This window comes from Chenopodium album, chromosome 1 (genome assembly GCF_948465745.1).
Source record: "Chenopodium album chromosome 1, dcCheAlbu1.1, whole genome shotgun sequence".
Classification (NCBI taxonomy): Eukaryota; Viridiplantae; Streptophyta; class Magnoliopsida; order Caryophyllales; family Amaranthaceae; genus Chenopodium; species Chenopodium album.
This window is the reverse complement of record NC_137834.1, coordinates 59111596-59134801: the sequence shown is the minus strand read 5'-3', so window position 1 is coordinate 59134801 and position 23206 is coordinate 59111596. Positions and strand designations below refer to the sequence as shown.

At 35.7% G+C, this 23206-nt stretch overlaps 1 protein-coding gene, 2 long non-coding RNA genes and 1 other non-coding gene across 5 annotated transcripts; 3 read left to right on the top strand and 1 right to left on the bottom strand.

The window, feature by feature from the left end:
- The first annotated feature begins 9465 nt into the window (after positions 1–9465).
- Positions 9466–12129, top strand: LOC145633420 (uncharacterized). The gene is made up of 2 exons (XM_081685529.1): positions 9466–9817; positions 11663–12129. The coding sequence occupies exons 1-2, from the start codon at positions 9466–9468 to the stop codon at positions 12127–12129; spliced, it is 819 nt and encodes a 272-aa protein (XP_081541655.1).
- Positions 12130–12558: 429 nt separating this feature from the next.
- On the top strand, positions 12559–13884 carry LOC145591746 (uncharacterized). Its single transcript, XR_014102347.1, has 3 exons — positions 12559–12886; positions 13019–13150; positions 13230–13884. It is a non-coding gene; the product is annotated as an uncharacterized LOC145591746 (long non-coding RNA).
- Positions 13885–13914: 30 nt separating this feature from the next.
- LOC145591655 (uncharacterized) lies at positions 13915–15157 on the top strand. 2 transcript variants are annotated; one of them, XR_014102346.1, is made up of 3 exons: positions 13920–14019; positions 14109–14667; positions 14862–15157. It is a non-coding gene; the product is annotated as an uncharacterized LOC145591655 (long non-coding RNA). The 2 variants fall into 2 exon arrangements; XR_014102345.1 differs by having other exon boundaries at positions 13915–14667.
- Positions 15158–22846: 7689 nt separating this feature from the next.
- LOC145566275 (small nucleolar RNA R71) lies at positions 22847–22952 on the bottom strand. The gene has a single exon (XR_014095393.1). It is a non-coding gene; the product is annotated as a small nucleolar RNA R71 (small nucleolar RNA).
- Between the last annotated feature and the right edge of the window lie 254 nt (positions 22953–23206).

Below are 23206 nucleotides of genomic sequence, written 5' to 3'. Positions count from 1 at the left end.
CTTAATAAGAGCCCATGTCAAAAGCCCAAAACTTAATTCCAATCTAACTATGCTAGCCCAATCCATTTCATGATTAGTTAATTGCTCATGAGGCCCATTAATGGGCCTCTAACTTGCTTAACCCAATACCCTTGTGTGTGACCTCATAGGATCCATTCTAGCGGGCTTTGGACTATTTGACTAGCCCAAAGATCATCTCTCATAGTCTAGCAACAGATGATGACGCCCCAAGAGAACGAACTTATTATCTCCATAATAGTGATCATTGATATATCTAGTAATTGCACTTATCGAAGACACAACTCCTTCACTATCCCCCTCGACATTTCCACAAATTATCAAGGATTGTGTTACATGTCCCAAATTTCCTTACCATAGTGCAAAATTATTTTGCTAGAATATTTTTTCCAATAAGAAAAACTACCATGTTTTCAATATCAACTTAATTTGCACAGATGGTTAGAAAAATATATATCACTTAGTTTTCACCATTAGATGAATAAGTAATAAGACAACGAACCCAAGACTTGAAATTTCAAAACCTTAATCAAGTCCAATCCTTGAAAAATAACATAGCCGCATTAGTGAACTTTCTTCATCGACCATCAATCACCAACACTTGCCTTCCAAAAAGTTTGAACAACTTTCCCCAAAAGCAAGTGTATTTCACACCCTTCGTACCTAAAAAGATACTTAGTAAAAGATGAAGCAAATTTAAACAACGTTAGTCATTCACTATTAGATTTGTAAAATATTGCACTTCAACTATTTCACAAATATATGCTATGTTAACATAAAATGCAATGCATGTCACTATCACATTGCTAAATGTATTAGCATATTCCACTCAAGACATACTTTAAGACCTCTTTAAAGTACACACACATAATTCATGCAAAAACATACTCCACACAAATGATAACATGAACAACAAATATCATATCATCGCATAAATCTTTCCAATCAGGAAACATGTATGACACTTTGGAAAAAACCAAAACTCATAATGATCATTATTATTCTGAACATATTGTCATAATCCAAATCGTGAAAATTGCTCAACAAAATTGGAAAGATAAGAAGTTCAAGAAAGTTGTTAACTACAAATCACATGCGATTCTCGACACCACCACATTTCTCACATTGTAGAAATAGCACAAAAATATATATTACCTTGAAGCAAGTAGTGAGAAACAAACTTAATCACAAGTATTAGATTCTCACAAGGTACTAACCATACTCTTGTACCACTCCCTAGGTAATAATATCAAGTTAGCTCATACTTGAACTTATAACTCACACTTGAACTTCAATTCACATTTTTTATATTCAACATGGAACTCACCAACCAACCCACTTAAGTCATCACTTAGAAGGCTTAACAAACCACTAGAGGGGAACTTATCATCAAAGACTAAAGATCCGAAATAATTAAGTCATCCAAGTAAGACCTACATCGTTCCATTAAGACAAGAAAGACAAAGTCACCTTTACTCACAAAAATAGCCTTGATCATTCCCAACAACACTTAGTGAATTGACATTGAAAAGATTATAGAAGAAATAATAGGAAACACACTCCATAAAAAGATAGGAGAACTCTAGGCAAGTTAAAATTATTTAACTCATCCTCAATAACTTCTTCTAAAATAACCAATCACTCACGTAATCAATTCATTAAGTTAAGGAAATACTCTTCACACATTGCATCGAGAAACCAAATCAAGACAAATAAATAATAGTCTTTAGCATAACTAGTCACTTTCATGCTTTGCATCAAATAGAAGAGAAACTAAAAATGATGCCTCTTATTCCTCTTATAGTTAACTTGTTTACTCAATAAACAAAATAAATGCATATATGGGAATATAGCAATCAAGAGACATGAGAATTTCATATGCATAGCCAATCACTCAAACATGACATAATGCATAGAATTGCTAAAAACAAATTAAAGTAAAGGAGATAATTTAATTGTGATGAATGGAGATTGCCAAATATTATAGTACATGGAGATAATCCAACAATGACATTCAATAATCCAACATTGTGGTATATGGAGACAATCCAACATTCACAAACAAAGTCATGAAGCATAGTATCATTTGCTTAAAAAGCAAATCCAAAATATCAAATAAACTAAGACTTTGAGTCCAACATTTATTCTCATATACTTTTCCACCACATTGGACGATATAAGTCTTCAACTTAAGTATTGAAACTAGACATGGTAAACTCTATTCCTTTCACATGGGGTATATATATAAGGACTAAATTCCTACTACAAAATTCTACACTCATAGAATCATAACCCCCACATGCTAAAGTTAAGTCTAAAATCAAAACATAGTTGATAAGGAGAAGGAATATGTGAACATACCTCCATAGTGCCTTTTAATAATTTACCTTAGCGATCAATGACGAACAACCCAATGACCACCACTTGTAGTGATTGTGCATCCACTAAGTATTTTGAGCTTCTTGGAGCACATTTGAATTCATGTTCTTTGCTTGGAAAATATTGACATTATGTGGAGATTTACTAGACATAGCACCAAAAGAAATAAAATTCTTAAGAATCACTTCCCACACATAAGAAATCGATAAATATTCCTTAAAGAAATGTCAATACCAAACCAAATTGAACCAAGTAAGAACAAATATGAACAAAACACGTAATAAGAATTAATAACTCTTGAAAACTCTCTCTTAAGGTGGATAAACAAAGAAGTAAAATAACCTAACCATTGAATTAAATAATAATTCAAACATTATCATACTTCCAAAAATTCATCATAAGGTTGACACACTACATATCAAAAATAGTCACCAAAAGTATTTCAAGAGTATTAAAAATTAATTAAAGTAGTCATCCATTCTCAACAAGAACTATGACACCACTAAGAGTCACAAATACAACAACTACTAAGCATGTTCTCCATGAAAATGATACACATATGGCTCTTAGCTTCACAAAATAATTACATAATTCTCATTCAAAAACATCTCATACTTAATAAATTGAAAGAATTAACACAAGTTTTGAGAAGAAGTATGCAAAAAGAGCGTTATCATGAGCATGAACAAAGTCCCCACAAGCAACATGAATATATATATATGTTTATCAACACATATGTATCAAAAGTAATAGACTTTGATATTGCATCACACTCCACATAATCACAAAATTCATGGTATAACTAACAATTTAACAAGTCTTAAACAACCATGAACTATTTATTAAAATAGGCATGTAAATATTAGGAACACAACATATTGCTAAAAGAAAATTAATTTAAAGCAATAACCTAATATTTACTTTCTCAATGAACAAAACAACACATATGTTAAAAAATTAACAAATTGGTAAATAAAACCACCTAACGTATTTCTAAGTGCTAAGTTCAAACCACAAGCATAGAACAAAGACATAGAAATAATCATGCCATGTAACATCACACATATATAACATGGATTATACTTTAGCCTATAAACTAATAATCATGTAACAAATACTACATTATGGACAAAATAATCATCTAATATTATAATACCAAAAATCACAACTCATATATTTTCCAAGAAGATTATTAGAATTAAAATCACGTGCTAAGCATAATCAAAATAAAACTAGTTTAGAGAGGACCTCCCTTGAATTAATTCAATTGTCAAAGATGAGCATTCTCCGTAGTACGCCCAAATTTCCTCTCCAAAAATGCAGCTTAACATTGAAGCGATTACTCCAAAACATGAGCAGATATTAACAAGGAAAATTTGCTAAAAATAACACCACCTTTCACCGGTCTTCCCTAAATAACACCACCTTTGACACACATCTGCCAAAAATGAAACAAAAAACCGGTCACCTATTTTACAGGTTACTCCGGGACACGCGTCCTAGTATGATTGGTCAATTATTTTTATTTTTATTTTTGACTTTGAAAAAACTTAAAAAAAAAACAATAAATTAACCCCCTTTCCCACGACTATCACCGGCATCCACCACCATTCGCCGACATCCACCACCCCCACCAAGACCATCAACCTAAAACAACCCTATCCCCGGCCCCCGTCCTAGTTTCCGACCCCCTTTCCAGCACCCCCTCCCCTTTCCGTCACCCCCTCCCCTTCCCTACCCCTTTTCGGCACCCACCTCCCCTGCTCGACCCCTTTGCACCACCCTCTCCCCTTCCCGACCCCTTTCCGGCCGACCCTTTTCCCTCTTCCCTTTTCCGATTTCGGCCCCCTCCCTCCTTCCCTTTTCAATTTCGGCTTCCTCTCCCTAATTTTCGTAGGCTAGGGTTTTGGTGGTGGGTTGTTTAAGGGTGGGGGAATGGGTGGAGCCGTGGAGGGGTGTCGTTCAGGGGAGGAGGAAGGATAGGGAGGTTGATCGACGACGAGGGCGGGGGGAGGGGCGCCGGCGAGGGTGAGGGTTGGGCAGGGAGGCTAGGTGGTGGTTTTTTTTAATTTTAACTTTATTTTAATTACTTAGGTTTTTTAAAAAAAAAATAAAAATAAAAATAATTGACCAATGATATTGTGACACATGTCATAAGAAACCAATACAACAGGTTACCAACCGGTTTTGTTTCATTTTTGGCAAATACATATGAAAGGTGGTGTTATTCTGGAATAATCAAAAGGTGGTACTATTATGGGAAGACCGCCCAAAGGTGGTGTTATTTTTGACAAATTTTCCTATTAAAAATCCAACCGTTGAAAATGAAGCTTCATATGTCCCGAACAAGCTCCCAAAATTTCAGCCCAAACCGGCAACGATTGACCTTCGATCGGGGTCCATTTCCGGGACTGCTCCCAGAAAAACGTGACCAATATTTTTTCCCAAAAAATTGTTTTTTCTTGACATCATCCAATCTTTCGACCAATACCCGATTAGTAGCCAATGAAAATATATAATTTCGTTTTCAAATTGTTGTAATATAAGAAGTATTTTCAAGGCTATATACTAAAATAAGAAGATCGAAAAGATGATCTTGTGACAATGAAAGAGTACGGTGTGTCGTGATGCAAATCACTGACTTGAAAACGAAATTCCGGCGCAACCGGGGTTCACTATTGTATTCGCCGGCACGTTCCCTAAGGTTAACACACCTCTTCCACACAAAGGCACTTTTGGGTGGAAGGTTGGAGCCAAGTAACTTATGCCCAATATAGAGTATGTGTTTAAGCAAGCTTGTGTTTGATATGTATTTCTTGTGTATATAAAAATCAGAAAATATCCTCCAATTTATAGAGATGAATAAAGAAGATGAAAGATCATGGAGGAATCTTCTATGAACAAAGAAGAGAAAATCAGAAATATTATGGTCTTTAAAAACACCATAATCAACCTCTTAAATGGGGGGTTATAAGAAATCAAATAAGAAGAGGAATCCAAGGGAACCGTTGGAGTCCAACGGACAAACACGCGCCCGATCGGGCGGACACTCCCTTTTTCCAGATGTCTTCTCGCGCCCGGTCGGGCGGGGCTCGCCCGACCGGGCGCCAGGTCGGGCGCTCGATCGGGCGGAGCTTGCCCGATCGGGCGGCGGAACTCCAGAATTTTACGACTTCTCTCGCGCCCGATCGGGCGCCTGATCGGGCGCCTATATCTGACCCTTTGAATTTCCTTTCTTTATTTCCAACAATTTTTTATATCAAGTGAAACTTCAAGTTTCCATGCATAACGGGTATTTAACAATCCCGAATGACCTAAGTAAATTATCACATCCAATCACTTCTCTACATTTAAATATTGATTAGTTTTCCAACACTAGTGATCACTTTATTAAAGTTATTTTATGCATGGCCATGGATATGATGTGATATTAGAACATCAACTTGTGTTTTTTTATACAATTGGCAAGATAATCAACTAATACTTTATCTAGTAATTACTCATAAGCTTTGACTATAATCTTGATACATGCATGTTAAACTTGTTGGACATTTCGTACTCTTCTCTGGAGTCTTTTATATAATCATGGAACATATGAGTTTTACTAAAAGTGATTTTTCCTATAAACGTAATGGGATTTATCACTTCCTCAAATTTGTCATTGTCAATAGTTGCTTCGATCCTTCCCTTTTTTCGAAGGTTATTATATTTTAAATCTATTGGACTACCATGCTTCAGGCGTGCTTTAAGTTCATTAGTAACCGATGTTGTCTCTCTGGGACATTAATTTTAATTGGAGTATTTACAACTGATATATAGTCAATGACATTTATTCATATCCATCTTCAGGATGGTGTCATTGTAAATATGTGATATTATGTGGTCGCTTATATTAAATAAATTATCGACATTGATATTAAAGCTAATGTATATATACACGACCGAGCGATCATAAATGTATCATATAATTCATGTACAAGGATTACATATAGTAATGAAATAAATAATATCTCCCCCCTATTAAAAAATTACATATAATTCATGTGCTGATAACGTGTTATAAAATAAAGAGAATAGAGGATAGTGTAGAGAAAGATATAGATGATAATGTATTCTACCATCCATTTCATTCAGCTGTGTCATATTTATACATGAGCATATGATCACTCACATGGACAATGAAGATTCCATACATTTAAGTAGGGGTTACAAAGTGTAGTATAGTAGTCATAATACAAGGGGGTTACAATGGGAGTCATAAAGATGGGGGGGTTATACACCATAATGGACATCCATAATAATAACAATTTTCAACAAGTAAGAGTTTTAGAACTTTCCTCAATAAAAATTTTGAAAAAGTTTTTGAACTTCCCTAAAATAAAAAAGATGAAAAATAGAAGAAGTTTTGTACTTTCATGTCGAGAAAAATTTGAAAAAGTTTTTTGAACTTCCCAAGAAGAAAATACATGAAAAAGGGAAGAAGTTATGAGCTTCCTCATTGAGCAAAGTGAGACGAATCGCATGGATTTTCTTCTTGTCAAATTGAATTGCTCGTCTTGAAAATATTGTATGCATGAGGAATGTTCGTAGGCCAAGAGGCTAAGGACAATTACATCATGTGACACGATCAATGAATGCACTTAGATCATGAAGCTAAGCACAGTAGTTTGTTGACAATGTATGTTGCTTAAGTTAGGAAGCTAAGCATCATATATACTGTGTATAAAAAACAAATCATCTTGAAAGTTGCTTAGGTCTAGAAGCTAGGCACGTATACAATGGTGATTGTTGAGTATTGCTTAGGTCAGGGATCTAAGCAAGTGTAACAACGAATCTTAATAAATGTACCTAGGTCAGGAAGCTAAGTACATTTGTGATAATCCTATCGAATGATGATGATGATTTTGTTGGATGCTATCGTGAAGCATGTGTGGTGTGGGAACAAGATTTCGGCCTTGTTTGGCAAATGGCTTTTGGCTGGTTCACTTGGCTTGTTAAACCAGCTGGAATGTTTAGCTGTTTATAATGGCTTTTGAAATTAACTAAGTTGGCTATTTATAAAAGTGTTTGGTAAATTTATTGTTGGTTGTTGGCTGTTTATTTGATAATTTGTGGGCCAATAAGCCAAAAGCCAATAAAAAAATCTACTTAAAGCAGCTTTTTTATTTTGGCTTAAAAGCCAGCTTTTTCGCTGACTGAAAAGCTAATTACCAAACACTTTTTTTAGCTGTTTAACCACACAAAAAAGTCAAAAGCCAAAGCTAACCAACAAGCTACCAAAAAGCCATTTACCAAACATGGCCTTCATGATAAGGGGTTCCTAAGGGAAGGAGGATATGGCCATGAATATGTGAATGAAGTGTGTGAAAGTGATACTAAGGTTGGCTGCAAAGGCTATGGTGATGGAAATAGATGTGAAAAGAGTCAAGATGGTGACTTTTTAGGCTGGGTAATGTGGATTCAAGCCCCGAAATCTAGCTCTAGATGGAAAGGGATAAGCATTGGAAGTGTTTTGACTCAATCATATTTGAATATGAATATGAATGTGGCCGCACCTCGATGTGAGGTTGCCGACGTATCCGTTAGGAATCAGGCCGAACGTAGCTCTAGCCGAACTTTGCACATGTGTATGTATACCTCAAAGAGGTCTTTCGAGGGTTGTAATGTGGTTAAGCTAGTGGTTTAAAGAAGAAAGGGTAAAAGGCTCAAGACCTCAGAGAAACCCCCTAAGATGTGTAATTGTCAATACAAGAAAAACCAATTATCGCAACAAGTTTTTGCAACGGCTTAAAGTTTGTCGTTGCAAAATATAATTCTGGCAACGACTACAAATATACCGTTGCAAATCTTGTTGCAAAAAATAAAATTTTCGTTTCCCTCCAACAACCATTAGCGCGGGCAATGAAAATTTCGGGGTAAAAATTTAAAACTATGATTTGCAACGAAAGTAGTCGTATCAAATAAAAAAATTAATGTATAGCCACAACAGTAGTTGTCGCGAAAAATTAAGTCTTGAGTATTGTAACAACTATAGTTTGTGGCAAAAAAGATCAATATGTTTAACAACAATAATAATCATTGCCAACAATATATCAAAAATAAAAAAAATAAAACAAATATCCAAATTAAACAAAAGACATACAACTAATTCCCATCCTTTTTTTATTTCATTTTGTTCTTATTCTAAGAACAAAAAAACCCCAGACCACTTTCCCACTCAAGAACCTTACACAATTTCATTTTCTTTCCTTCATTGTTCTTCGGCGGCGGCTACAGTGAACGACTTCACCAGCGACACATCCTTCCACCGGCGTCACTACTTGGCCTTTGCATGTAAGATTTCTAACTTTTAATTGTTGTGTTCAATTTGTAGGGTCTTAATTTTGTCGGGTTCAATTTAATTTTTGGGTTTAAAAAAAATGATGGTTTGGATTTTATGGTTTAATGAAGGGTTAGATCTGAAGAATTTTACTAGTAGAAGATTATTAGTTGTTACTAGCATCTGGGTACCAATCTCGGTATAATTTGAAGGGTTAATTTCATAATTTTTGTAATTGTTGGATGGTCAAGGTTATTTCTAAGTGGAAGTTGAGTTCAATTAATAGTTGATAATATGTGTTGCATGATATTACATTGAAATTAGTTTGTCGTTGAAAATTAATTTCATATAAATTTCTGGGTTGTCGTTGTAGTTTTCGTTTTTCCTATTTGTTGGGCTGTTGGTTGAATTGTCAGTTTAGTTTGGGGTAATTATTAAAAACCTCCTAAGGTGGGTGTGAGGTCTGCAATTGAGTTTGCTTATGTTGTTGTGGTGTGTCTGCTAATCTGGTTGGGCCATTGTTTTTGAGGGGCAGGTTGTGTCAATGGGTTGTGGGGGTTTTTTTTTTTTAGTTTTTGTTTCTCTGGTGTGTTATGTTTTGTTTTGTTGTTTGTGTGTTGGTTTGGCGAGTATGAGGGTGTCTTGTGATTAATAAAAATGGTTGATTTTTTTTTAAATTCTATAACTTATAAATTTTTATCCTTGTATTGTGTTATTAATCTACATGTTTTTTTTTCGAGTACTAGGAGATGGATTTGGATAAGACATGGATGAAAATAAAAAATCGATTGTCTCCTGATTATGTTAAAGGTGTTGATGGCTTTTTAAATTTTGCCTATTCCCATGTAAGATTAGATGAGACTATTAGATGTCCTTGTAATAAGTGTCGAAATATATTTTGTAAAAAGAGATGTGATATAAGATTAGACTTACTTAAGTGGGGAATGTATGAGAACTATACCTTCTGGGAATTTCATGGGGAAATTTTACAAAGTGTCAATGAAAATGGTGAGTTAGATGACGATAGTGAACTTAATATGTTACAAGATGCTTGTGGCATTACTTGCATGAATTTAGGGAACGATGTGCAAAACATGAAAGGTATTACTGAGAATAGTCATGTAGAACTGCAGAGAATATTTCAAGCATCCCAAACTTGAACCCCACTGTGATCATACACTTAAGCATGGTGGCGTCCAAAGGGAAAGAAGCTAGATCAAAAGAGTCGCCAACAAGTTTTAGGAACTTGTAAACCGTTCACAGGGTGAAGGTTACACCCCTTCACGATCCAAGAGATCGCTAACTCCATAGTGGTCTGGAACCATGACTGGATATTCGGGGATGAAGGTACGAATCCAACCTAAAAGATATTGAACCCGCCCTATAAAATAGGCTCTACTTTATTCTTCTCATATTCATGTGCGCTTTCTGACTAACATACAATCATTAGGTTAACCCTAAACCTATTTAATCTATGTTGGTTGATATTAATGCACAAACAAAACTATTATTGGCGATCACTTGAATTAAAATCATATTAGCCTAAACCAAATTATTAATTATCTTATTAGGCGTGATTTCAAGTACAATTTCCCTTTAAACCTGCATAAAAGGCGTGACCAAGCAATAACAATAATATATATCAAGCAACATGATATCAATCAATCCAACAATAATCATCATCACAATCTCAATAAAGCATAATAATATTAGCAAGACCCTAGACATGATACTAACAAGATTAATAACAAATCCTAGCATGTCACTAAACAATAAAAATCAAAGCTTTAGCCCTAACATGATACTAACATGATATTAGAAAGAATAAGAACATCCTAACATGATACTAGGAATTAATATAATCTAAACACGCTTTCTAAAGAATAGAGTAATAAAATTACTCACTTTGATGCCTCTTACCTCTTTCTATCAAAAGAATACACACGTTAGTAAAATTCAATAAAATATTAAATCAAACAATTAAATTAGATAATTGAAATAGGGATTTAGGACTAAACCCTCAGAAAGTATCAACCTTTCACGTCGAGGGCGAAGACAACTTCAAGCTTGGCTAGGTGTGTCTAGAACTAATGAATTCGGTATGATGTTTTTGAAAAGGGCAATTTTAGAAAGAGAATAGAGAGAATAAGTTTAGCTTAGAGAGATAAGAGAGATGATTGTGATCAAGCTTGTTGATTGTGGATGTTGATGATTTGAAAACGGAGGCGAAGGGCCCTATTTATAGAAAAATAGTCCGGAAACCGATAGGAAAGAGTTAGAATTTGAATTAGAATAAAATTGGTTTTGTGGCATACCTGTCGCCGTGCGACAGACCTGTCATTTGGCGCTGGTTAAAAGATAAAAATGCGTTGTACATAATCCTTTTCCTGATATAATTAAGTAATTAGAATCCGCGTTTATCAGCTTTAAAATCAGATTTATCAAAATAAAACACTTATTTTATTCCAAATAAAACTCTTTAAAATATAATTATCAATCCTAATTCCATTAGGATTTAAGAGAATATTCTAGATTATTCAAGAAGAATAAAGTCAATCCTAATGACTTTAGGAATAATAATTAATAATAGGCCCTGCTCTAGATCATTGGGCCGCATATAAAAACCATTCCGGACCTAATTTAGTATTTTGGCCATAACTTCCTCATTATTCATCCGAATTGGGCTTATAATATATCATTTGAAAGCTCTTTGCGAGCCCAATCCAACTACACTGTTATTGGACCCTAATCATGGACCAAACTAAATTGGACTAGGTATTTTCATAACTAGAGTAGATTTTCGAAAACAGAAAGAAGGAATTTTAATAAAAAAATCTACCGCATCACTAGACTTTTCGGACTTTCACTTCGTTCGATAATCATTGACATGAAAGATATTAATCACTGGGTTTGGTTTTTGGGGAGACACCTTTTGGTGTCTACAAGAACCTAATGAAGATGCTAGAAAGTTTTACCGACTTCTTGAAGAATTTCAAGAGCCTTTGACAGTTGATGGCTCTAAAATGTCAAAGCTGTCATGTATTGTGAAGTTGCTTCACTTGAAGGTTCTCAATAATTGGAGTGATAGCTCTTTTGACAATTTACTGAAGTTGCAGCGCCAAGCTTGGGGTACTACTCTTCCAAATTCCTATTGTGAGGCAAAAAGGTTGATCAAAGACTTGGGTCTTGATTATACAAAGATTAATGCTTGCCAAAATGACTGCATCATTTACTGGAAAGAGCATGAAAATTTGAATAAGTGCTCTAAATGTGGTTTGTCAAGGTGGAAAACAGATAATGAAAAAGGCTCTTCTAAGGGAGTACAAGTTCCTCACAAGGTTCTACGGTATTTTCCATTGAAGTCTAGGTTGCAAAGGTTGTATATGTCAAGAAAAACTGCTAAAGATATGTAGTGGCACAAATTGGAAAGAGAGGATGATGATATTATGAGGCATCTTGCTGATTCAGTTGCATGGAAATCATTTGATGAAGAGTTCAATGAGTTTAAATCAGATGCACATAATGTAAGGCTTGGGCTAGCTTGTGATGGTTTTCAGCCTTTTGCCAATTTGCCATATAGTATATGGCTTGTGGTTCTCATTCCCTACAACTTACCTCCTTGGTTATGTATGAAATCCCATTCTTTTATGTTAACTTTGCTTATAATTTACCCCCCTCTTTCTTTGATGTGGTGGTGCAATTAGTTATACATTTGGCGGCAGAGGCTAAGATTGTTGGACCTGTCATATATAGATGGATGTATCCTATAGAGAGGTAGCCCACTTTTATAATATTTTATTGTTTAATTTTCTTGTTTGGTAATAATTTACTAACTTTAAAATTTGTTTTAACCATTAGGTACATTCAAACATTAAAAGCATACGTTCGAAATAGAGCACATCCTGAAGGTTCTATTGCCGAAGGTTATCTTACAGATGAGTGCTTAACATTCTGCTCAAGATATATGAGTGACATTGATACTAAGTTCAATCGAAAATCAAGAAATGATAATGATGGGGATGAGGTTGTTGAAGGTACCAGGACTTCAAATCTTGAGATATTTAGACCACTTGGTTGTTATATTGGACAAGGTGTTCCTGTACATCTTAGTTTTGAGGAGTGTGATCAAATTCATTCTTATATTCTCCATAATTGTGATGAGCTTATTGAGTTTATTGAGTACGTTCTTTAAAAAAAATTGTACTTGTTCTTGCATTCTTGTCTAAATTCATTTAAACCTCCTGATTATTATTTCTAAGTTCGCAAATATTGTATATTTTAGTTTAAAATTTATTTCTACAGGAGGCACAAGCTGGAGTTGGAAAAGGAGTGCACAAGAAATATAGAACGAAGGCATAAAACAGAATTTTCCAAATGGATTTATTAGCATGTATGAAATTGATAATATGACAGGTTTAGAAAATGCAACTCAAGGTAAATTTTAAAGTTAATAACATGTGTAGATTTTATGAAATTCTTGAATACTTTGTAAGACTTTATTATATGCTAACAGGTACAAGTAAGAGAAGGGGAAGAGGAAACAGGGGGAAATATAAAAGTTATGTTGTTGACATGAAAATCAAGGGAAAAGGCTCTAAACTTTCAGTTTACATCCCTGATGAAATTGATCTTGCAATTGGAGAAAATGCAAGACACCTAGTGAATGAGTGTGGTCATGTGGTCAGAACTAAGGCCTAATTGGATGTTCGAAATTGGCAGGAAGCTTTTTCAGTTGCTGGTGAAAGTATGTGGAAAGAAATACAGGTAGCACTGGTACATTAACTTGATAATTGTTGTTAAGATAAAAAAAAAGGGAATACCGTAATGCTATAAATTCTGTTTGGCTATTTATTATTTATATTCTTTTTACATTGTAGGACAAGTTTGAAATTGAATCTAGCCGGACTTTGAATATGTACGGTTTTGATGTCGACACCATGCAACGATTATATAGGTTGTGGAAATGTCGGCTACATTACTACTACAAGAGTCCCAAATGTGGAAAAGATGATGCTGAGCGTATGAAGAATCCTCCCCCTGATGTACCCTTAGAGCAATGGAAATCTTGTGTAAAGCATTTTGGATCACCTGAATTTAAGGTAATTTTTCCTAATCAAAAGCATTAAATTAGTCAGCATTCTATAAGTAATAACCAACTTTTTTTTTTTTTTTTTTTTTTTTTTTTTTTGTGAAAACTACTCATGTAGCTTGTAAGTGAAAGGAACTCTAAGAATTGACTGTCTACCAATACATGTATTCATACAACTGGAAATTGGGCTTTAGTGGAAGTAGAAGATGTACTGGTAAGATTGATTTCATGTATGGGTTAAAAAAGTAAATACTTTTGCTTTTATTATCATTAAAATTAGTCTAATTGATCTTTGATGTGTAGACGAAAGAGAATGGAAATGCAAAGCCTTCTGCAGATGTAATATAGCTTATTGAACACACACACTATAATGGGAAAGGCGAGCTAGAATGGGCAAATGGGATACGCTCAAAAGAAGTACATGTACGTATGTCCTACTAAAGTAATAACTCTTATTATTTATGATTTAAAGTAATCTGATGTTTTTCTATTCTGGATTATTTTTATATCTTTCAAGATAAATTAAAAGATGTTGTTTCTAAGGTAGGGGATTCAATGACTCAAGAGGAGATATTGATTCAAGTTTTAGGTTCAAGGTCTAGTCACTTTCGTGGAAAAGGTTCTGCTATCTGGGCTTATTGTAAAAACAAACAATAACTAGAGCAAAACAAACTTGTATCTAAACAACAAGAAAAAATTCAAGAACAAGAAAAAAAATTAAAGAGCTAGAATAAATCCAGCAAAAGCAACAACAAGAACTAGAGGAGTACAAAAAACAACAAGAAGAGCAAATAGAGGCTTTTAAAAGGGACTTATTGTAGTAGCTTGCAAATAGAGGACTCTAGTTAATTTTAACAACCAGGTAAATAGTATTTTTTTACAATCAAGAAAACCAAAAGGAGGAGTCAAGGCTTTTTCCTAGCATGAATTGCTTCTTTATATGCCAATGTTACTATAATTCTAGGAACTTTCCTAATCATAAGACATGATAGTGTTTAGTACTTATTTTTTGTATTTTGCACTTACTTTTTGTGTTTTGTATAAACTTATTTTCAGGTGCCATGGTCATTCATTTTGGAGGTTTGATGAATGGATTTTTTTGCCAAGGATTGTAATTTCCTTTTAATGACTGAAGGTCTCTTTTATGTTTATTAAGCACATGAAAATGTAATTTTTTGGTACTTAAAAAGATAGGAGAATGTTAGAAAGTATTCGACATTATATATGTAGTATAATGTCATTATTTATATTAAGAACATTAAAGGATCCTTAGTTAGTTTTTGGATTAATACCAAAATATATCATGTATTTGACAGGTCTAATTACAATTATTTCCATTTGGGTATGACTAATTTATAGTTTGATGTAGTTATTCTGACCACATATATCTAAAATTTGTTATCAAGAAATTTATATTGTAGTGCCACCTTTTCATGGTAAAACATATATCTTTTTAGCTACAACAATGTTGTTGTTGTAGGGTAGAGTACAATATTTATAGCAACAATAAGAGTCGTAGCAAAGCATAGATTTTTTGCTACGACTTTTGTTGTTGCTATACATATAAAAGATTTATTGCAACAACATTTTCTGTCGCCAAAATTGATATCTAAATAATCGAATTTAGTGTGTTTTGCAACAACATATATTTGGCAAAAACTCTTGTCGTCGCGAAAAATAGATTTTTTGCAACGATAAAATTTTTTGCAAAAGCTTAGGCTACGCCCATTCCCGCAATGACCTTGCAATGAGAAATGTCGTTATCGCAACGACTTTTGATATTTTGTAACGACTTTTGCTGTCGCGATAAATGGTCTTTCTTGTAGTATATATGTGTATTTGAAATTGAACTTTGTAAAATTTATTTGTTCATCTTTGCATTCTTTTTAATCAATGTGAGCAATCCCGGATCATGCGGTCCATCACTCACTTAGATTACATGTTTCTCAGGCACGGTACCAAGCACTCGATGAGAGACACAATTCGAGACGTGTTCATATCGTATACATTGGAACACTTGCCCTTAGACATTGTTTTATTATTGCTTTGCTGCTTTTTTTTTTTTACTTGCTTTTGAATATTATCCAAACTACACATCTTCTTATCCCAAGGTTAGGTGAATGTGGGTTGAATAAATAAGGCTAATCATGAGACGAGGCTCAAAGTGGTTAGTGAAGAAAAAGGGACATGTAATGTGTGTGGATAGTTAAAGGGGAAATGATAGGTTGCAAAGGGTGCCTCAAATCATTGGTATACCTTGTGCTTGGTTCAGAAAAAGTTTTTTTTTTTAATAATATTATTTTTTTATGTGAAAATAACATGATCGAGATGTAAAAGAAATGCTCATTTTAATAATGGAAAAAAGGTGAACAAACTATCAAAATGCTCAAATAAAGACAAAAAGGGAAATCTATACTAGACTTGAGTGGGGAAAAGGGAAGTAAATAAAAAAATAAGAGAGAAATCATGAAATCTTGCGCGAAAGATTCGACGTGCGCCTTGTCTTCATTACTTCTTGCCGTCTGGAGGGACAGGAAGCTTTTTTGCGTCAACCAAGTCTTGAATGACATCTTTCAGATTCCAGCATTGCTCGGTGGTGTGGCCCACTCCTTGATGGAATTTGCAGTGGGTATTTGGATTCTACTTGGCACTCCTTTGTTCAAATTTTGGCTCTAGGAATGGTCCAATAGGTGTAATCAAGCCTTGATCGTAAAGGCGATCAAAGGCGGTGTCGTATGTCATTCCCAAAGGAGTGTAGGTTCTCCTTTTCCTTTTAAGGGGAGTATCAAGAGCTAGCACTTCATTGATATTGACCTGGCTTATATTATTGGTAGTATTTTCGGGCTTAGAAGACGAAGAAGAAGGAAGGTTGTTCTTCTTGTTTTTCCAAGTGCTATTATTGTTGTTACTACCAGCAGTCTTTATTAACTCGTCCTCAATGTTGATACATATATCATATACAGCTTCGAAAGTGTTCAAGGGCAGGAATTTGAGATGTTGCTTGTACTTGTGAGTTAGGTTCTGGATGAAGAGACGAACCATCTCCTTTTATTTGGGAGGATCCACCAACAGTGCATCTGTTTCCCTCTACCTGTTCAGATAAGCAGTGAAGCCTTCATTCTCTTTTTGTTTGAGAATGGAGAGTTCACGTTCAGAAGTTCTAGCTTGAATGTTACACTTGTAACGATTCATAAAACTTTCAGTGACATCTTGCCAAGTTGCAGTGTGCTTGGTATCTAGAGAATAAAACCATTGTTGGCCGACATGCTCTAAGGAGAGAGGGAACACCGTAGGGAAGAGTGTTGCATCCAATCCCTTGAGAACCATGGTTGTAGAAAAGGCCTTTAAGTGGAATATTAGGTTGTTTAGTGGGCTTGAATTTTGGAATATCAGCAGTGGTGAATTTTGCAGGAAGCCTGTCCTTCATATCCAAAGGTGTGGAAGATTGTTCCACATAGGTGAAGTCCTCGGAAATCTTACTCTCTTGCTCCTTGATCTTGTCCACCACGACCATAGTGACATTATTTGCTCCATGGTGGTGACCTTGGTAGTGAGATTTTGTATCATGGCAGAGAGTGCCTCGATAGATTTACTAATGTTTTCAATATCTTCTTTAGTGGCCATGAGTTGAAAGTAAACTAGAGATGGAGAAGAAATTCGTGGAGATGATTGTGGTGGTTTCCTTGTACGCCTCTTAGGTATAAGAGGTTGTTGTGGCAATGACTCAAATCGTACCAATCTACCCCTGCTTCTTGACCAAGTGCTGCGATATTGAAACAAATATACTTAATGGTTTGACTCACTACTCAAAATGGAAGAGAAAAAAGGAAAAACACATTTTGAAAACGGATTAGAAAACTCCACTCATTTTTTATGACGAAAAAAGAGGTGCATGAACCTAGTATACAATCATAAACGAAATGGTGCACGACTTGAGTCGAAAAATAAAGAAAGTGTGTGGGCTATACTTGACTCGTGAGTGATTAGGTGATCTTATAATACTCGTGGTATGATCGCATGGCTAGACATGTAAACAGTATCAAAACGACTGACGAGTGGACCAAAGTAGCATGGAAGACTAAATCAGGGACTAACTGGCTTTAATATGGGCACCGTGGCATGGCACTACTGTCGTGACACGGAAAACTATACCGTGGTGCGGTACAAGCTGCCGTGACATAACACTGATTTCCGTGACGCGACATTTCTACTGTGGCACGGCAATCAATTCCAAGTTGTTTTTGTGCGAGTTTTTACAGCTTTTTTTTTCAATTTTAGAGTTTACGCTAATTACTAAGTGAGTATGGTCCATTGGCATTAGTTATTCATAAAATAAACCACTCTAGACGAAGAAAGATCATTAAGGTTAGTGTAGGGAATATTTCAACACTCAACTTTGAGCCCCATTGTGATCATGCACTTAAACATGGTGGCGTCCAAAGGGAAAGAAGCTAGAGCATAAGAGTCGCCAAGAAGTTTTAGGAACTTGCAAATCATTCACGGGTGTGAAGGTTACATCCCATTCACGATCACAGAGATCGCTAACTCCATAGTGGTCCGGAACCATGACTAGATATTCGGGGATGATGGTACGAATCCAACCTAAAAGAGATTGAACCCGCTCTAAATAGGCCTCTACTTTATTCTTATAATATTCATGTGCGCTTTCCGATCAACATACAATCATTGAGTTAGCCCTAAACCTGTTTAATCTATGTTGGTTGATTATTAATGCACAAATAAATCTATTATTGACGATCAGTTTAATTAAAATCATATTAGCCTAAACCAAATTATTAATTATCTTATTAGACGTGATTTCAAGTACAAATTTCCTTTAAACCTGCAAGAGAGGGCGTGATCAAGCAATAACAATGATATCGTCAAGCAACATAATAATATTGACACAACAATCATTATCATAAAAATAATAAAAATATATGTCATCATCAAAGCATAATAATATTAGCAAGATTTCTTAAAAAAAAAAAAATATTAGCAAGATCCTAGGCATGATACTAACATGATTAATAACTAATGTTAGCATGTCACTAAATAATAAAAGTCAAAGCTTCATCCCTAACATGATACTAGCATGATATAAGAAATAGGATGCACCCTAAACATTATACTAGGAATTAGTATAATCTAAGCAAGCTTTTTAAAAGAATAGAGCAATTGAATTGCTCACTTTGTTGCCTCGTATTTCTTTCTATCAAAACAATACACACGTTAGTAAACTTCAATAAAAATTAAATCAAACAATATTAATTGAAATAGAGATTTGGGACCAAACCCTCAAATATCAACCTTGCTCGATAATCAATGACATAAAAGGTACTCATCACTGGGTTTTATTGGGGAGACAAAATCAGGTGTTTGCAGTTAGGATCAAAATGATCAAATATACACACATAGAGCACATAGGCACAATGATGCAAAGAAGAGTTTGCAACCTAAGGTCAAGTTCTATGTTCCACTATGGTCAAGTTTATTTGGTGTCAAAAGGGTACCATGGTTAAGAGTTTGGACGCGTTAGCAAGACAGTCTCCCTTCATCCCTTGAGGGTGTATGCCAACGGGCGGCTCCACGAGTTCATGATTAAATCTAACTTGACTCCATGGTTTGGGTGGATTTAATAACTCAGATGAACCCAAATTGTCATAAACGTTTTTTTGTTGATAGAGCATAAATCCCTCGAGGCTAAAACGTATGTAGAACACAAACGATTTTCAGAAAAATCGAAGGATGTTGATTGTGAGAAAAAATAAAGCCACTGGAAAGATTTCAAGACTGGCGCGACACGACAGAAAGCACCGTGTCACGGTACAGATTGCCGCAACACGGCGGAAATTATCGTGTCACGATACAAGCTACCACGTGACCGTAATCTGTGCCGTGACACGACAATTTTTGCCGTTATTAGGAAATCTGACTGGTACCTCTGTTTTTTCGTTTGCGATCAAGTTATTCAATTTTCCTACGAGGCAAACCTAAATACGACGTTAAAACGTCAATGCATATGCATAAATGCCAATTAAATTGCAAGAATACAATTTAAGAATCTTTCAAGTGGCATCCACTCATCTCATTTAAATACCGATCACTAAAATCGCTAAATAACCAATAATCCTCCCTAGTGGAGTCGCCAAATTGCGGGCGTCATTCAAAGTGCGCCTACGTTAAGCATGTTGTGAATATGCTTGGCACTCATAGGAAGTGGAAATTGACATACGATTAGGGACAAAACAAAGCAGGGAGCCGCCAACAAGTTTTTAAGGAACTTGTAAACCGTTCACGGATCATTTAAGGCAACCACGATCAAGGGATAGTGTAGACACCCAGTTGTGTCTCCCCAAAACCAAACCCGGTGATGAGTACCTTTCACGTCGAATCATAATCGAATGAAGTGAAAGTGTGGAAAGTCTAGTGTTGCGGATAGTTTTAATTTCTTTTCTTTTCTTTTGTTTTTAAAAACCTATTTTAAGAAAACAGCCAATACAGTTTGGTTGGTCCATAGTATGGATCCAATAATGCTGTAGTTGGATGGGTCTTGAAAAGGGCTTTCCAACGATATATTATAAGCCCAATTCCGATGAATAATGAGGAAGTTATGGCCAAATTACTAAACTGAGCCCGGTTTAAGCCTTATATGCGGCCCAATGATCTAGAGGAGGGCCTAATATTGATTTATCATTCCTAATGCAATTAGGATTGGTTTTAGTCTTCTAGATTCTTCTATAAGGTTCTTTTAATTCCTAATTCAATTAGCATTGATAAATTGACTTTTGTTGACTTTTTAGAGTTTTAATTAGAATAAAAGAGTGTTTTTAAGGAAAATACAATTTTGCCCTTTGATAAGTGGTTTATTTGACAACTTATTGTGTTAATTTAAACCCGATTTTGCATTCATTTCCCCTCTTTCTAACCCGTTTTTGAATGAAAATGTTTTGTCTCGGCCTTGCCCCCTCTTGGTTTGTGTTTGTCCATGTTTTGTAGGTCTATTGACTCAATTTGGCAAGCATTCAATGCATGGTTTATGTTCAAGGCAAGGAAATTAGAGAATAGAGAGGACGCTCTAGCTGGAGTGGGCGTGCACCCCTCAGGAGCGGGCGCTCCAAACCTTCTGCCAAGTTTCGGCCAAACTTAATGTCAAGTGCACCCTGTGAGGAGCGGGCGCTCCTCGCCGTGGAGTGGGCGCTCCTCCCCAAACTTTCAAAACTGTTTGAATTCTGAAGACAGCTGGAGAGGGCATGCAACATTCTGAAGCGGGCACTACTAGACGTGGAGCGGGCGCTCCTCAGTTGGAGCGGACGCTCCTTCGCTGGGAATCCGTTTTCTTTTGACGGATTTCCCTATGTGTTTCGGGGAGTATAAATACTTCCCCTTTAGTTCATTTGTAACTTAGACAGAAATATCCTAGTTTTTAGATACTCCTCTTAGTTTGAAACATTAATTTAGCTTAGTTTTCATCAAATTAATCATTGTAATCGTTGGTTTCAAGATTCATCCTCAAGAATTGGCACTTTGTATTCAACATTTCCAAGCCTCAATTAAATAATTCCTTCTACTTTTCTCCATTCAATTTCTGATTTTATTTGTTCTTGCATGATATTTAAATCTTCTTAGTTCTTGATAATTTGTTATTGGATGATAGTTATTTCAATTGTTAATAACTTTTACCCAATTATTGAAGAAGTTAGAACCCTAATACTTGTTTGCATGTTGATAAACATGAGTTGTGAGTAGTCTACTTGCTAGGGCTTGGGTGAAGCTCAACCTTTTGGGTTAATTATGCAAATGTGGGAGAAGCATTGATGTTTGTATTGCAATTAAATTGATTATATGAGATTTCTTGTTAGTTCTTCATCAATGATAGGATTAGCTACCCTTGACTTAGGAGCTTGATAGCATGATATGCTTAGTTTGACATGGGAATGTAAATTGAGTATGTCATTACTTATTGCAATTTGATTATGTATCATCTATTGCTAGACTAATGAGGAATCTAAGTTTAGTAGTGTGAGTTGTTTTCTAATTGCATGAGGTTGATTTTACATATTGTCCTTGCTATACCTTGTCTATTTTGCTCCCCGTTTGCCTAATTGCCTTGTTTGAGTGGATCCCATTCCCTATTGTCTTTAATCCATCGATTTAGAATCATAGTTTATTTTTCTACTTGACGAACCCCAATTGACATAGACTTCGAATTAGCTTAAGTGTTAAGATCTTTAGCAACCATATCCCGTTCCTTGTGGACCGAACTCTTACTTATCATTATGCTTGGTGTGTAAGGTGTTTGTTAATAAATGTGTTTGATTGAGTGTGGAATGTGCGACCGTTCTAACGCCCATCAAAATGGCGCCGTTGCAGGGGAGTGGTGTTGTTGATTGCTAATTGATTACTTGAGTCTAGTTCACCATAAAACAACAAAATTTCAAAAAGAGCGTGTTTCTTTTTTGGCTACACTTGTAGCCTCGTTACTAATTGCAATTGTCGAGAGTGTATGCGCAGAAATCATTACAGGATTTTGGTTCCTTACGATCCCGAGATTGAGCAAACCTATAGGAGAAGAAGGAGAGCCGGTTCTAGGCCATTAACTACTTCCCCAACTAGGGAGGTCAATTTCGAGGAAAGACAAGAACAAATGGCTGGCGAGGAACAACCGATTCAAAGACCCTTGAAGGAGTTGGGAACTCTGGGAGCTTATAGAGCTTCAAGTGGCATCGCTCCACCCGTTACTCAAGCCAATGATTTTGAAATACGCCCCGTAATGGTTTATTTGATCGAAAGGAGGCAATTTAGTGGAGCAAAACATGAGAGCCCTCTTGCACATTTAAACGAATTTGAAAAATATTGCAACACAATCAAGGTAAATGGGGTAACTCAAGAATTTGTGAGACTAAAGCTATTTCCTTTCTCCTTGATAGGAAGGGCTATTGAATGGCTTGAGAAAGAAGTAAGGCCGAGCTCCTTGAGAACTTGGGACGAGGTAACAACTGCTTTCTTAGGGAGATTCTACTCTCAAAATAAGACGGCTGAGGCAAGGGTTTTGATACAAGGTTTCCGTCAACGAGCTAGTGAAACCATTTATGAGGCTTGGGAGAGGTATAAAGAATATCAAAGGGAGTGTCCCCATCATGGAATTCCGACCTACCAAGTGCTTCAAATATTCTATGGGGGCTTGAGCCCACAAGGAAAGACTAGCCGAGATACGGGAGCGGGTGGCCCGATTATGAACAAGACGGAGGAGCAAGTCATAGAGATAATTGAGGATGTGGTGAGGCACCACATGGATTGGCAAGAAGGAGAGAGAGAGTCTCTAAACAAGGGTGGAAATGCGGTTTACTCCGTTGATCACCTTAATGCCATCAACAATTTGACTTCCCAAATCGCCAACC